Below are 16,351 nucleotides of genomic sequence, written 5' to 3' on the forward strand. Positions count from 1 at the left end.
AGTAACACTAACCCTAACCACTAACTAGTAACACTAACACTAACTAGTAACACTAACCAGTAACACTAACACTACCCACTCACCCTAAACCGTGCGATGTCAACAGTCATTGTGAGGGAATCGATCATCTTGGCCGCCCCGTTGTCAATCGTCACTCCGAAAATGATGTTCATACAGTAAATAATGATGATTAAACATAAATCTTCACGATGTAAAACAAATATTAAATTACCCGAGTGTTGGCTTTCTCTGTTCAAACCGTTAGGCGACTCTTTTCAACGCCGAATATTCACCAGTTACCAGCGAGGTGTCACTCACCGGAGCGGAGGAGGCGGCTCTGATGTTGCGGGCGTGCACTAGGACCCGGTGCGGCCGCGCTCGGGGAGGAGGAGGAGGAGACTGTGCGCACGCGCGGGGGGCGGGCGCGAGACCAACGGCCGCCGGGCGCGAGGAGGCGCTGCCCCGAGCTGTTGGAGTGCGCGCGCAGCGAGAGGGTGATGGAGGCGGCGAGCGGGCCGCGAGCAGAGCGGCACAAAAGAGGCGTCTGGACAACGACAGAGCTGAGGTGAGAGAGGGACAGAGAGAGTAAGAGGAAATCACTGAGAAATACCAGGAGAGTGAGAGCAGAGACTGAGAAATACCCAGCAACTGAGAGTAGAGACTGAGAAATACCCAGCAACTGAGAGTAGAGACTGAGAAATACCCAGCAACTGAGCGGGGAGACTGAGAAATACCCAGCCACTGAGCGGGGAGACTGAGAAATACCCAGCAACTGAGGGGGGAAACTGAGAAATACCCAGCAACTGAGAGTAGAGACTGAGAAATACCCAGCAACTGAGAGTAGAGACTGAGAAATACCCAGCAACTGAGAGTAGAGACTGAGAAATACCCAACAACTGAGGGGGGAAACTGAGAAATACCCAGCAACTGAGAGTAGAGACTGAGAAATACCCAGCAACTGAGCGGGGAAACTGAGAAATACCCAGCAACTGAGGGGGGAAACTGAGAAATACCCAGCAACTGAGGGGGGAAACTGAGAAATACGCAGCAACTGAGAGTAGAGACTGAGAAATACCCAGCAACTGAGAGTAGAGACTGAGAAATACCCAGCAACTGAGGGGGGAAACTGAGAAATACCCAGCAACTGAGGGGGGGAAACTGAGAAATACCCAGCAACTGAGAGTAGAGACTGAGAAATACCCAGCAACTGAGAGTAGAGACTGAGAAATACCCAGCAACTGAGGGGGGAAACTGAGAAATACCCAGCAACTGAGGGGGGAAACTGAGAAATACCCAGCAACTGAGGGGGGGGAACTGAGAAATACCCAGCAACTGAGAGTAGAGACTGAGAAATACCCAGCAACTGAGAGCAGAGACTGAGAAATACCCAGCAACTGAGAGCAGAGACTGAGAAATACCCAGCAACTGAGGGGGGGAAAACTGAGAAATACCCAGCAACTGAGAGCAGAGACTGAGAAATACCCAGCAACTGAGAGTAGAGACTGAGAAATACCCAGCAACTGAGGGGGGAAACTGAGAAATACCCAGCAACTGAGGGGGGGAAACTGAGAAATACCCAACAACTGAGAGTAGAGACTGAGAAATACCCAGCAACTGAGAGTAGAGACTGAGAAATACCCAGCAACTGAGAGTAGAGACTGAGAAATACCCAGCAACTGAGGGGGGAAACTGAGAAATACCCAGCAACTGAGAGCAGAGACTGAGAAATACCCAGCAACTGAGGGGGGAAACTGAGAAATACCCAGCAACTGAGGGGGGAAACTGAGAAATACCCAGCAGCTGAGAGTAGAGACTGAGAAATACCCAGCAACTGAGGGGGGAAACTGAGAAATACCCAGCAACTGAGGGGGGAAACTGAGAAATACCCAGCAACTGAGAGTAGAGACTGAGAAATACCCAGCAACTGAGAGCAGAGACTGAGAAATACCCAGCAACTGAGGGGGGGAAACTGAGAAATACCCAGCAACTGAGAGCAGAGACTGAGAAATACCCAGCAACTGAGAGTAGAGACTGAGAAATACCCAGCAACTGAGGGGGGAAACTGAGAAATACCCAGCAACTGAGAGTAGAGACTGAGAAATACCCAGCAACTGAGAGAAGAGACTGAGAAATACCCAGCAACTGAGAGCAGAGACTGAGAAATACCCAGCAACTGAGGGGGGAAACTGAGAAATACCCAGCAACTGAGGGGGGAAACTGAGAAATACCCAGCAACTGAGAGTAGAGACTGAGAAATACCCAGCAACTGAGGGGGGAAACTGAGAAATACCCAGCAACTGAGAGCAGAGACTGAGAAATACCCAGCAACTGAGAGTAGAGACTGAGAAATACGCAGCAACTGAGAGTAGAGACTGAGAAATACCCAGCAACTGAGGGGGGAAACTGAGAAATACCCAGCAACTGAGAGTAGAGACTGAGAAATACCCAGCAACTGAGAGTAGAGACTGAGAAATACCCAGCAACTGAGCGGGGAAACTGAGAAATACCCAGCTACTGAGGGGGGAAACTGAGAAATACCCAGCAACTGAGGGGGGAAACTGAGAAATACGCAGCAACTGAGAGTAGAGACTGAGAAATACCCAGCAACTGAGAGTAGAGACTGAGAAATACCCAGCAACTGAGAGTAGAGACTGAGAAATACCCAGCAACTGAGGGGGGAAACTGAGAAATACCCAGCAACTGAGGGGGGGAAACTGAGAAATACCCAGCAACTGAGAGTAGAGACTGAGAAATACCCAGCAACTGAGAGCAGAGACTGAGAAATACCCAGCAACTGAGAGCAGAGACTGAGAAATACCCAGCAACTGAGGGGGGGAAACTGAGAAATACCCAGCAACTGAGAGCAGAGACTGAGAAATACCCAGCAACTGAGAGTAGAGACTGAGAAATACCCAGCAACTGAGGGGGGAAACTGAGAAATACCCAGCAACTGAGGGGGGGAAACTGAGAAATACCCAGCAACTGAGGGGGGAAACTGAGAAATACCCAGCAACTGAGAGTAGAGACTGAGAAATACCCAGCAACTGAGAGTAGAGACTGAGAAATACCCAGCAACTGAGGGGGGAAACTGAGAAATACCCAGCAACTGAGAGTAGAGACTGAGAAATACCCAGCAACTGAGAGTAGAGACTGAGAAATACCCAGCAACTGAGAGTAGAGACTGAGAAATACCCAGCAACTGAGAGTAGAGACTGAGAAATACGCAGCAACTGAGAGCAGAGACTGAGAAATACCCAGCAACTGAGGGGGGAAACTGAGAAATACCCAGCAACTGAGGGGGGAAACTGAGAAATACCCAGCAGCTGAGAGTAGAGACTGAGAAATACCCAGCAACTGAGGGGGGAAACTGAGAAATACCCAGCAACTGAGGGGGGAAACTGAGAAATACCCAGCAACTGAGAGCAGAGACTGAGAAATACCCAGCAACTGAGAGCAGAGACTGAGAAATACCCAGCAACTGAGAGCAGAGACTGAGAAATACCCAGCAACTGAGGGGGGAAACTGAGAAATACCCAGCAACTGAGAGTAGAGACTGAGAAATACCCAGCAACTGAGAGTAGAGACTGAGAAATACCCAGCAACTGAGAGTAGAGACTGAGAAATACCCAGCAGCTGAGCGGGGAAACTGAGAAATACCCAGCCGCTGAGCGGGGAGACTGAGAAATACCCAGCCACTGAGCGGGGAGACTGAGAAATACCCAGCAACTGAGGGGGGAAACTGAGAAATACCCAGCAACTGAGAGTAGAGACTGAGAAATACCCAGCAACTGAGCGGGGAGACTGAGAAATACCCAGCCGCTGAGCGGGGAGACTGAGAAATACCCAGCCGCTGAGAGTAGAGACTGAGAAATACCCAGCAGGTGAGAGTGGAGACTGAGAAATACCCAGCAGGTGAGAGTGGAGACTGAGAAATACCCAGCAGGTGAGAGTGGAGACTGAGAAATACCCAGCAGCTGAGAGTAGAGACTGAGAAATACCCAGCAGCTGAGAGTAGAGACGGAGAAATACCCAGCCGCTGAGAGTAGAGACTGAGAAATACCCAGCAGCTGAGAGGAGAGACTAAGAAATACCCCGCAGCTGAGAGTAGAGACTGAGAAATACCCAGCAGCTGAGAGTAGAGACTGAGAAATACCCAGTAGCTGAGCGGCGAAACTGAGGAATGCCCAGCAGCCGAGAGCGGGGAAACTGAGAAATGCCCAGCAGCAGAGAGCGGGGGAACTGAGAAATGCCCAGCAGCCGAGCGCGGGGACTGAGAAATGCCCAGCAGCCGAGCGCGGGGACTGAGAAATGCCCAGCAGCCGAGCGCGGGGACTGAGAAATGCCCAGCAGCCGAGCGCGGGGACTGAGAAATGCCCAGCAGCCGAGCGCGGGGACTGAGAAATGCCCAGCAGCCGAGCGCGGGGACTGAGAAATGCCCAGCAGCCGAGCGCGGGCACTGAGAAATGCCCAGCAGCCGAGCGCGGGGACTGAGAAATATTTATCTCCTTGGATCCTGGTTTGGACTTGGATAGTGTGTGAAGGTGACAACTCTGAACGGGAAGCCTCAGTCAGAGCCAATCTGTACTTGGATTTCATGTGTTAAAACTGGCCGTCACTGACCGACCGGAACCAAACCGAGAGATCGGACAAAGGGCAGTGAACTCGATGCTTGGAGCATTTCTCATAGGGCACATTGTCCTCAACTCAGCTCAACACCAACATTTCTAATCCACTCCCTGGGCTCAGTCTCAATAAAGGAGAATTTTCATCGAAAGAAAGAAATTACAGCGCAGGAGGAGGCTGTTTCCATTTTGCCCCCGGTGTCTGTGCTGATGCCTCTGCTCTCTCCCATAACTCCATTTTCACCCCCCTCCCCAGATCCTATTATATTCCTCCTTTGTAAACATTTATCCCTTTCCTTTTTAAGTGATGGTCCAGTGTGCCTTCATAGACACACGGTATTCCACGGTCTAATAGCACAGAAAACTTACCTTCTCCCTCCCTCCTTGGTTCTTCCAGTGAGAATCCTTGGTCTCAAACAGTAAAGTTCCCAGGCTTCACATCCCTTTACTGGCTGCTCTCTCGGCGCTGCTCCCACTCTCCATGTTGCTGCTGCTTTCAGCTCTGCAGAAAACATCCAACCCATTCCCCAGTATCTCTCTCTGCCGCCAGTTTTAGCCCCAATCACCCCACCCCCCCTGCCTCACTCTCTTGCCCTCCCCCGTCTCCAGAGCTCCTCCCCGATTCAGGATTGCCCGACAACCTACTCCTTGGACTGCTCCCCCCTCGGCCACGGACCCCCTCCCTCCTCCGCCCCCCCCCCCCCCCCCCCCGGACTTCCTCCGCCCACCCCTCCCCCCCCCCCCCCCGGACTTCCTTCCTTCCCCCCCCCCGGACTTCCTTCCCCCCCCCCCCCGGACTTCCTTCCTCCCCCCCCCCGGACTTCCTTCCTCCCCCCCCCCCCCCGGACTTCCTTCCTCCCCCCCCCCGGACTTCCTTCCCCCCCCCCCCCCCCCCCCCCCCGGACTTCCTCCTCCCCTCCCCCCCGGACTTCCTCCTCCCCTCCCCCCCGGACTTCCTCCTTCCTTCCCCCCCCCGGGACTTCCTTCCCCCCCCCCCCCCCCCCCCCCCCCGCAGACTTCCTCCCCCCCCCCACCTCGGCCACGGACAGCCTACCCCCTGGACTTCCTCCCACCTGGACTGCTCCCCGCTCAGCCATGGACAGCCTACCCCCTGGACTTCCTCCCACCTGGACTGCTCCCCCCTCAGCCATGGACAGCCTACCCCCTGGACTTCCTCCCCCTCGGCCACGGACAGCCTACCCCCTGGACTTCCTCCCCACTGGACTGCTCCCCCCGTCCATGGACAGCCTACCCCCTGGACTTCCTCCTCCCTGGACTGCTCCCCCCTCAGCCATGGACAGCCTACCCCCTGGACTTCCTCCCCCTCGGCCACGGACAGCCTACCCCCTGGACTTCCTCCTCCCTGGACTGCTCCCCCCCTCGGCCACGGACAGCCTACCCCCTGGACTTCCTCCCCCTCGGCCACGGACAGCCTACCCTCTGGACTTCCTCCTCCCTGGACTGCTCCCCACCTCGGCCACGGACAGCCTACCCCCTGGACTGCTCCCCCCCTCGGCCACGGACAGCCTACCCCCTGGACTTCCTCCCCCCTGGACTGCTCCCCCCTGGGGGGGGGGGAGGAAGTCCGTGTCCGAGGGGGGAGCAGTCCAGGGGGTAGGCTGTCGGGCAATCCTGACAGGGCTTGATGGCCGGCGCGGACACGATGGGCCGAAGGGCCTCTATCCGTGCTGTATAACTCTATGACTCTGGACTGCCCCCCGTCCATGGACAGCCTCCCACTGGAATTCCTCCCTCCCTCCCCCAGACTGACGAGCTCTTCTCTTCCCCCCCCCCCCCCCCCCCCCCACTTCCTCCCAACCCTCACTCTTCCTGGATTGCTGACCCCCCCCCCCCCCCCCCCCCCCCCACAAGCCCCGGATTGCTCACCCCCTCACCCCCCCGGACTGCTGACCCGCCCCCCCCCCCCCACACGAGTTGCTGACCTCCCTTGTCTTTCTCTGCATCCTTTATAATACTCGTGACATTAATGTGACACTGTGACCAAATCTGAGAACAGTATCTTAAACAAAAACTGCAGATGCTGGAAATCTAAAATAAATGCAGAAAATGCTGGAAACCTGCTCATTCCTCCTGCTTCCCGAAATAAATGCTGTTCATTTGTAATTTCTTCTTGTTCTAATGAAGAATCTACACCTGAAACATTAACGTATCAGTTCTCTTCACTCATACTGACTGACTTGTTTGGTGTTTCCAGCACTTCCAAGTTTCGTGACAGTGTTATGTGACCAGTGCATTGTAAAGCCTCCGTATAACTGTAGTTTCATTGTATTGATCTGGCTGTACATCCCAGTATTTGCTTTTCTAATTGCTTCACCAGATTGCCTGGATGTTGAATTTTGAGTATTATATTCTGGTAAACTATAGAGAGAGATACAATCCTTACACCTGGTTGATTGACAGAAGCATGGTTTGTACGAAGGACCTCAGGAATTGACAATTGTTAGTTTGATGATGGTTGATTACATTCCCAGGAGGATGTGCCTATTCTATGCTGCCTGGAACATTGTGGCATGGTCCTTTTCTGATATTTCCCAGGAAGAGACAGGGTGTCTTGCTGATATTTTTCATTCAGTTTGTGGGGCACCTGCAGCTTTGCTGATGGACCATTTCAGAACCTGTATAGAGGACCACTTGACTGTTGTAAATATCTCCACAAACAGGATTGACTGGATAACTCATGTGTAAATCAGTCTCAGATTATATTTATCACACCACATGCCTGATCATAACATTCCTATTGTATGTAACACTATATTTTCCAATGTGAATTTAAAGGAAAGGTGTTTATTCGCCCGATAACTGAATCTGGTTGAAGTATCTGAGGATGTTTTTCTGTGTTAAAGGTGCTATTGAAATGCTGTCGTGATGATTCTTTCATTTTAAAGTCCTAGCTGTAGAAATATGGGGGTCAATTTTTACACCTGGACAGGAATGCGGCCCAGCGAAGGGTCGGTCCGCCCGGGAATGGTAGCACGGAAATTCGGCTGATTTTAATGGGCCAGGCTTGCCAACTTCCCGAGCAAAACTTCTGGGAAGTTGGCGGGAAGCGGCTGCCCAGTGGGCGGATCAGAGGCTGCCGACCGAGTCCCGGTGGGGAATGGTCCCTGGCACAAGGTAAGTGCGTCACAGGAGGGGAGGGGAATTGTGTTCAGAGGAGTGGGGGAAGCTTGGGGCAAGGGAGGCCCAAGGTTTCCAGGTGGGGCCTGGAGGAACACTCCTGTAAAAATGTAAAATGTACACTTGCCTGGGCCTCTTCTGGCATTGGATGCGGATCCCGACAGCTTTGGCCTGGCAAGGAAGACACCACTGCATCCCTGCACTCCTGCCATGGCCTCAGGTAAAAATAGCAGTGGTGGGAGGGGAGGGAGGTGCCAATTACCTCATCAGAACCCAATCTGCACATCTAAATATAGGATCAGGAGGAGGCCATTCAGCTCCTCCAGCCTGTTCTGGCTTTCAGTTCGATCATGCCTGATCTGTACCTCAATTCTATTTTTCTGCCTTTGCTCCATCTCCCTTGATACCCTTATTTTGCTCCATCTCCCTTGATACCCTTATTTAACAAAAATCTATCGACCTCAGTCTTGAAATTTTCACTTGACTCCTAGTGTCCACAGTCTTTTTGGGAGAGCAAGTTCCAGCCTCCCACTGCCCTTTGTGTAAAAAAAGTGCTTCCTGATTTCACTTTGAAATGGTCTAGCTCTAATTTTAAGATTATGCCCCCTTGTTCCTGATATCCCCACCAGAGGGAATAGTTTCTCTGTATCTGCTCTATCAAATCCTTTAATAATTTAAAATACCTCAATTCGAACCTTTTAACTTAAGGGAATACAAGCCAGGTTTATGCAATCTGTCCTCATAATTTAACCCTTTAAGCCCTGGTATCATTCTGGTGAATCTGTGCTGTACCCCCTCCAAGGACAATACATCTTTCCTGAAGTTGGTTGCCTAAAACTGAATGCAGTACTCCAGATGGGGTCTCACCAAAGCTCTGTACAACTGAAGAATCACTTCCTCACTTTTGAATTCCAATCCCCTCCGGCTTCGGGCAAGTTTCCTTGCCGCCCTGCAATTTAAAATTGCAGTCGGTCAGGTCGGGGCAGGAACAGAGTGGGCACGTCCTCCGCTCCATTTTAAATTCCCCCCTCCTCGCCTGCCCGGATTCTGCCAGGCAGGGGGAGTTAAAATTGATGCTATAGTTCTGGTTTCTCCATTGTTTCCCAGTATAAGTGTTAGCCTCTTGTTTTAAAACATCTTGGAAGCCCCTTTATTGTGTGTACACAGCAGATGGTGTGAAGGGATGATCAGCTACAGAGTGGTGTCACTGTGCTGCCTATAGTTTTGGTATCGATTCTTTTAATTAGTATTTAACCAAGGTTTTTTTTGGACTTTTGATTTGGCCAGCTGGGTTTGATGTTCCACATGGTGCCACACAGACTGTTGCAATGGTTGTGTTTACCTAGCGAGAGTACTGTCAGCGCAATGAAATTTCCCACATGTGTTATTGAAGAACAAACTGCTCCACCCGATAGTGCCATTGGTAAAAATAGCGTATAATTGAGCCGTACAGATCAGGAAACCCCAGATTTGGTCACCAGTTTACGCTGAGTTAGCTGATCTCGGTTGGGGTAGCAATATGGGCACTACAATTTCTTCCCCAGCACTTCTGGGTTAAGAAGGGAGAAATCAACCAGCGATTGAGCTCTTTATCAATCCCTCCGCCCTCTGAAAAATGCAAGTATTGCACAAGTACAGATTTGGGACAGACATTACCTGTGGGAAGCTTCATTGCCTGTGGGACATGGTCAGTGGTCTTGGTGCTGCCTTGGAAATTGGAAGACGAAAATCACCAAATTAAAAAAATTGCCTGATCAGTTGCATAGACCTTCCGGCCATTTAAATGTTGAAAAGCCCCCCTGCCTCCCATAGCATCACTGGATTCCAAGGACAAGCAGACAGACATCCCCTTGTGCCAAGTGTTGCTGGGGCATGAATGACAGAGATCACAGTTTGATGTCATTTGCATGGATTTTGAATATTCTCGTCCATATTCGATTGCACACATTTTATTGCCCCTGTCCGATCCAGTGGGAGATCCCAGAGAAGCGTTGAACTGATGGAGTGATCCCTTGAGGAATTCTTTCTCCAATTCCGCTGGATTTGTGTCAGCTCCCCGGTATAACTCCAGCAGAAAATATATTTCCTTACCAGACTGAAGAATCACATTCAAGGCAGGAATAAATTTTTCAATTTTTGAAAAACAGCAAGTACATTTGGGGAGTACTTTGTACCAATGGTGCTCCGCAAGGTTTGCTTTCTTCTTCAATCATCCTCCAGTCTCCCATTCCCTTCCTGCAAGTAAGATGCTAATATTCTTTCAGATTATTCTCATTTTTCTTTTTCCTGCTTCATTCACTTTTGTTTGTTTTCTCTGTTATTAACTTTCACATTTTCTTTTCATCAGTTTTTCAAATAATTCTCTTCCTCTCCGTATTAGCAAGTTATCTTTCTGTTCAAGCTTACACTTCCCCACCTACACATGCACACACACGCTCATCCACGCACAGACTCTCGCCCTCACTGCCAGCCCTGGCCTCCCCTCGCCGCCGCGCGTCCGCCCCCCTCCCCTCGCCGCCGCGCGTCCGCCCCCCTCCCCTCGCCGCCGCGCGTCCGCCCCCCTCCCCTCGCCGCCGCGCGTCCGCCCCCCTCCCCTCGCCGCCGCGCGTCCGCCCCCCTCGCCGCCGCGCGTCCGCCCCCCTCCCCTCGCCGCCGCGCGTCCGCCCCCCTCCCCTCGCCGCCGCGCGTCCGCCCCCCTCCCCTCGCCGCCGCGCGTCCGCCCCCCTCCCCTCGCCGCCGCGCGTCCGCCCCCCTCCCCTCGCCGCCGCGCGTCCGCCCCCCTCCCCTCGCCGCCGCGCGTCCGCCCCCCTCCCCTCGCCGCCGCGCGTCCGCCCCCCTCCCCTCGCCGCCGCGCGTCCGCCCCCCTCCCCTCGCCGCCGCGCGTCCGCCCCCCTCCCCTCGCCGCCGCGCGTCCGCCCCCCTCCCCTCGCCGCCGCGCGTCCGCCCCCCTCCCCTCGCCGCCGCGCGTCCGCCCCCCTCCCCTCGCCGCCGCGCGTCCGCCCCCCTCCCCTCGCCGCCGCGCGTCCGCCCCCCTCCCCTCGCCGCCGCGCGTCCGCCCCCCTCCCCTCGCCGCCCCCCCCCCCCCCACAGCGATCCGCGACCCTCCGATGACTCATGCCCCGGACCCCCTCTTCTGGCATTCGCTTCCTTCCTCTTCTCTTGGCCAACTGACAACCAGCCTGTCATTCTGGGTGGCTTGTCGGGTGGGAAACGGACAAAAAAAAAGAATAAAAGTCGTTCTTATGTCAAAATCGCAAGGACGTCTGGGAAACCCGAACTTCCGGGGTTTCTGTCAGGAATTCCCTCCCCCCCCACCACCCGCCGTCTTCCTGGCGCCATGTTCAAATTTAGGCCAGGGTTTCCAACGCGCATCTGGCAAAGTAATGTCGGGAACTGCTCCGAGAAAGTTCCCATCTCCAATGATGAACTTGAGTCAAATACAACATATAGCATTATTAATGATTTCCTTATTTTCTTCCAGATGTCTAGCGACAGCACTTGGGGTGAGTCAAAATTTGCTCCACATTTCAATTTTGCAGTAAAAGCTGTAAATTACAAATGGTGCCCAGTGGCCTAATGTGTATGGTGATAACCTGAACAGATGATTTAATGTCGCAGAATGCTTGTCATTCTAATTTGTCTGCAGCACTTGTCTGGCACATTGTACCTCAGAGGATGAAGGAGAAAACAGTCCTTCATTGTTTTAACATAAACATGTTGATGTTGTTTATATATCTTTTTCATAAACTCAGGTAAAGTTTGAGGTTTCCCAGTGAGATTTTACTATTCCAGATTGAAGTGGACTAAAACCTTTGTAATGATATCTGCAGTGCGTGTACAGGGTAAATTCCCTAATCCCACACTCCCAAATTTTTACTGTCAGTTTCATCTTTCCATCCATTTCAATTCAAAAAGCTGTGACTGAATCTCTAAGACTGAACATGGACAACTGAGTTTTAATATTAAGATTACCTAGAATTTGAGCTCATTGAATAAAAAGTAGGCACCATTTTATATTGGATAATAATACCTCCTATTCTCAAGGGAATACAATACAACCTGTCCTGATTATTTTATCCTCTAAGCCCCTTTATCATACTGGTGAATCTGCGCTGAACCCCCTCCAAGGTCAGTATATCTTTCCTGAGGTGCGGTGCCCAAAACTGAATGCAGTACTCCAGTTGGGTCTGACCAATGCTCTGTACAACTGAAGCATCACTTCCTCCCCTTTGTATTCCAGTCCCCATAAGATAAAAGTCAACATTCCATTATCCTTTTTGATTGCTTTTTGTACCAGTTTACTAGCCCTTAATGATTTGTGTACTTGGACTCTTAATTCTCTTTGCTCCTCTACAGTCCCTAGTTTCTCACCATTTAGAAAATACTCCGATTTATCTTTCTTGTGTCCAAAGTAAATGACTTCACACTTGCCCATATTGGACTCTTGCCATAGTTTTACCCACTAACTTAATCTGTCTATGTCCCTTTGCAACCTCATGCTCCCTTTTGCGCTATTTACTGCCCCTCCTAACTTAGTGTCATCCACAAACTTGGATATACAACTCACTATTCCTTCATCATTAATAAATATGGTGAAAAGTTGAGGCCCCAGATCAGATCTAGCGAACACCACTTGTCACATCCCGCTAATCAGAGTACATACCCATTATCCCCACTCTGTCTCCTACCTCCCAACCAATTTTCAACCCAAGTGAAAAGGCTACCTCCAATTTTGTGTGCTCTCATATTTGCTAATAATCTCCTGTGTGGAACCTCATAGAATGCCTTCTGTAAGTCCATATAGATAACATCCATCTACTTTATTAGTGACATCCTCAAAAAATTCAAAACAAAATTCTGATTTGATTGGTCATTCAGTTGTATATTAGTTTTAGTGGATCCTAAGTTGCCTGACTATCTAGAAACAACACAGTAAAGCTAATCATTCCTGACAGTGTATTTTAAAAAAATGGGCCAAAAGTGTAACTAGCATCTCATGTACTGTCTGTCTGCTAAGAGGAATTTCACATCATGGGTGTTCAATGAAAATACAGCAACTTTGAAGTTGAGATGTTGACTGTCTAACTCTATCTGGGAGAGTCCTGACTGCTAACCCAGGTCTTGGAGTAGCATGCAGTAGGAGGAATGGCCCTAAGAATGGGGTATTGTGAAAAAAAGATCAGAAGATTGTCAAATTGAAAATGACTTGTGTTTTAAAAAACATTCTGAGGTCTAATAATTTAAAATTAAAATATAAAATAGGAATCTCTGTTCTTTGACCTGTGATTCTAATTATTTTGAGTTTGTAATTACAGACATGTCTTGCAATATTATAGCCTATTTAACAAATTGGATAGACCAATATTCAGGAGGCATTGGTTAACATTTGAACTCTTCCCATTTTAATTGCTGAGGCAAAAGTCTAGAAATGGCTAGACGCATAAAGAGTTGTGATAAGGGACACAGAGCAAACCTAACCATTACAATAACTCATTAATGTGAATAAAGATCTTCACTGTTTGTATCAGATTTTCTCAACCGTCTCTTCATTGTAATTAAAAAGTCTTATTACTTTCAAATGTTTAGTATCCTCGTGACCTTCTTGTTGATTGCATTCCATCTGATGTGAGAAAGGAGCGTGGAATGAACTCTGAGGTAATTGTGTTTGGAAATAAAATGAAATGATCCTTGCCCTTTTGAAGAGCTTGTTTCTGAAACAGTATTTTATTTCATCCCCTCCTTTCCAAAATGCAGTGATTCATGCTGAGGTACATTCTACAAATGTCAGCAGCACTCTGGTATCTTGCCCAAATAGCCATTCTTAAAATGAGAGCCTAGCTGGGATGGGATGGGATTGGGGGAGAAGCCCTACAGCTGAGACGAATTCCATGAGGTGCATAGTCTGACTAATTTTGTTCTTTCCCTCTTTAACACTCAGGCCAGTTGTATTGCACCCACTGAGGCCAATTTCTATCTCACTACCATCCTGTTTATGCTTGAAAATGGGGTGGTAGCATGACCAAAATCTTGTGGATGATTGACCCGCTGACTTACCGCTGCTTGTCCTCCTATTCCAATTTTGATTTAGGTGGCTGGAGCTCCTACTGGAAATTGGAAGGGACCTCATTAATATTTGCAAATTGTGGTCAAATGATGCACAATTCGTCTTTATCTGTATTGCTACCACCACTCTTGTGCACTTCCTAGATACCAGCTTCATAGAATCATAGAATCATAGAAGTTACAACATGGAAACAGGCCCTTCGGCCCAACATGTCCATGTCGCCCAGTTTATACCACTAAGCTAGTCCCAATTGCCTGCACTTGGCCCATATCCCTCTATACCCATCTTACCCATGTAACTGTCCAAATGCTTTTTAAAAGACAAAATTGTACCTGCCTCTACTACTGCCTCTGGCAGCTCGTTCCAGACACTCACCACCCTTTGAGTGAAAAAATTGCCCCTCTGGACCCTTTTGTATCTCTCCCCTCTCACCTTAAATCTATGCCCCCTCGTTATAGACTCCCCTACCTTTGGGAAAAGATTGTGACTATCTACCTTATCTATGCCCCTCATTATTTTATAGACTTCTATAAGATCACCCCTTAACCTCCTACTCTCCAGGGAAAAAAGTCCCAGTCTGTCTAACCTCTCCCTATAAGTCAAACCCTCAAGTCCCGGTAGCATCCTAGTAAATCTTTTCTGCACTCTTTCTAGTTTAATAATATCCTTTCTATAATAGGGTGACCAGAACTGTACACAGTATTCCAAGTGTGGCCTTACTAATGTCTTGTACAACTTCAACAAGACATCCCAACTCCTGTATTCAATGTTCTGACCAATGAAACCAAGCATGCCGAATGCCTTCTTCACCACCCTATCCACCTGTGACTCCACTTTCAAGGAGCTATGAACCTGTACTCCTAGATCTCTTTGTTCTATAACTCTCCCCAACGCCCTACCATTAACGGAGTAGGTCCTGGCCCGATTCGATCTACCAAAATGCATCACCTCACATTTATCTAAATTAAACTCCATCTGCCATTCATCGGCCCACTGGCCCAATTTATCAAGATCCCGTTGCAATCCGAGATCACCTTCTTCACTGTGCACAATGCCACCAATCTTGGTGTCATCTGCAAACTTACTAACCATGCCTCCTAAATTCTCATCCAAATCATTAATATAAATAACAAATAACAGCAGACCCAGCACCGATCCCTGAGGCACACCGCTGGACACAGGCCTCCAGTTTGAAAAACAACCCTCTACAACCACCCTCTGTCTTCTGTCGTCAAGCCAATTTTGTATCCAATTGGCTACCTCACCTTGGATCCCGTGAGATTTAACCTTATGTAACAACCTACCATGCGGTACCTTGTCAAAGGCTTTGCTGAAGTCCATGTAGACCACGTCTACTGCACAGCCCTCATCTATCTTCTTGGTTACCCCTTCAAAAAACTCAATCAAATTCGTGAGACATGATTTTCCTCTCACAAAACCATGCTGACTGTTCCTAATCAGTCCCTGCCTCTACAAATGCCTGTCGATCCTGTCCCTCAGAATACCCTCTAACAACTTACCCACTACAGATGTCAGGCTCACCGGTCTGTAGTTCCCAGGCTTTTCCCTGCCGCCCTTCTTAAACAAAGGCACAACATTTGCTACCCTCCAATCTTCAGGCACCTCACCTGTAGTGGTGGATGATTCAAATATCTCTGCTAGGGGACCCGCAATTTCCTCCCTAACCTCCCATAACGTCCTGGGATACATTTCATCAGGTCCCGGAGATTTATCTACCTTGATGCGCGTTAAGACTTCCAGCACCTCCCTCTCTGTAATATGTACACTCCTCAAGACATCACTATTTATTTCCCCAAGTTCCCTAACATCCATGCCTTTCTCAACCGTAAATACCGATGTGAAATATTCATTCAGGATCTCACCCATCTCTTGTGGTTCCGCACATAGATGTCCTTGTTGATCCTTAAGAGGCCCTACTCTCTCCCTAGTTACTCTTTTGCCCTTTATGTACTTGTAGAAGCTCTTTGGATTCTCCTTTGCCTTATCTGCCAAAGCAATCTCATGTCCCCTTTTTGCCCTCCTGATTTCTCTCTTAACTCTACTCCGGCAATCTCTATACTCTTCAAGGGATCCACTTGATCCCAGCTGCCTATGCATGTCATATGCCTCCTTCTTCTTTTTGACTAGGGCCTCAATCTCCTGAGTCATCCAAGGTTCCCTACTTCTACCAGCCTTGCCCTTCACTTTATAAGGAATGTGCTTACCCTGAACCCTGGTTAACTCACTTTTGAAAGCCTCCCACTTACCAGACGTCCCTTTGCCTGCCAACAGACTCTCCCAATCAACTTCTGAAAGTTCCTGTCTAATACCATCAAAATTGGCCTTTCCCCAATTTAGAATTTTAACTTTTGGGCCAGACCTATCATTCTCCATAGCTATCTTAAAACTAATGGAATTATGATCACTGGTCCCAAAGTGATCCCTCACTAACACTTCTGTCACCTGCCCTTCCTTATTTCCCAAGAGGAGGTCAAGTTTTGCCCCCTCTCTAGTCAGGCCATCCACA

At 49.6% G+C, this 16,351-nt stretch overlaps 1 protein-coding gene across 3 annotated transcripts in view; it reads left to right on the top strand.

Annotated features, from left to right (window-relative positions):
- The first annotated feature begins 479 nt into the window (after window positions 1-479).
- The window catches only part of LOC137309691 (uncharacterized), a 414,121-nt gene continuing 398,249 nt past the window's right edge, over window positions 480-16,351 (top strand). For all 3 annotated transcript variants that reach the window (XM_067977758.1, XM_067977759.1, XM_067977760.1), the window contains exons 1-3: window positions 480-565; window positions 11,242-11,263; window positions 13,347-13,415. In XM_067977758.1, coding sequence (XP_067833859.1) covers window positions 498-565; window positions 11,242-11,263; window positions 13,347-13,415 — 159 coding nt within the window. In that variant the 5' untranslated portion in view covers window positions 480-497. The remainder of the gene's footprint in view (window positions 566-11,241; window positions 11,264-13,346; window positions 13,416-16,351) is intronic.

Source organism: Heptranchias perlo, unplaced genomic scaffold, assembly GCF_035084215.1.
Source record: "Heptranchias perlo isolate sHepPer1 unplaced genomic scaffold, sHepPer1.hap1 HAP1_SCAFFOLD_177, whole genome shotgun sequence".
Taxonomy (NCBI): domain Eukaryota; kingdom Metazoa; phylum Chordata; class Chondrichthyes; order Hexanchiformes; family Hexanchidae; genus Heptranchias; species Heptranchias perlo.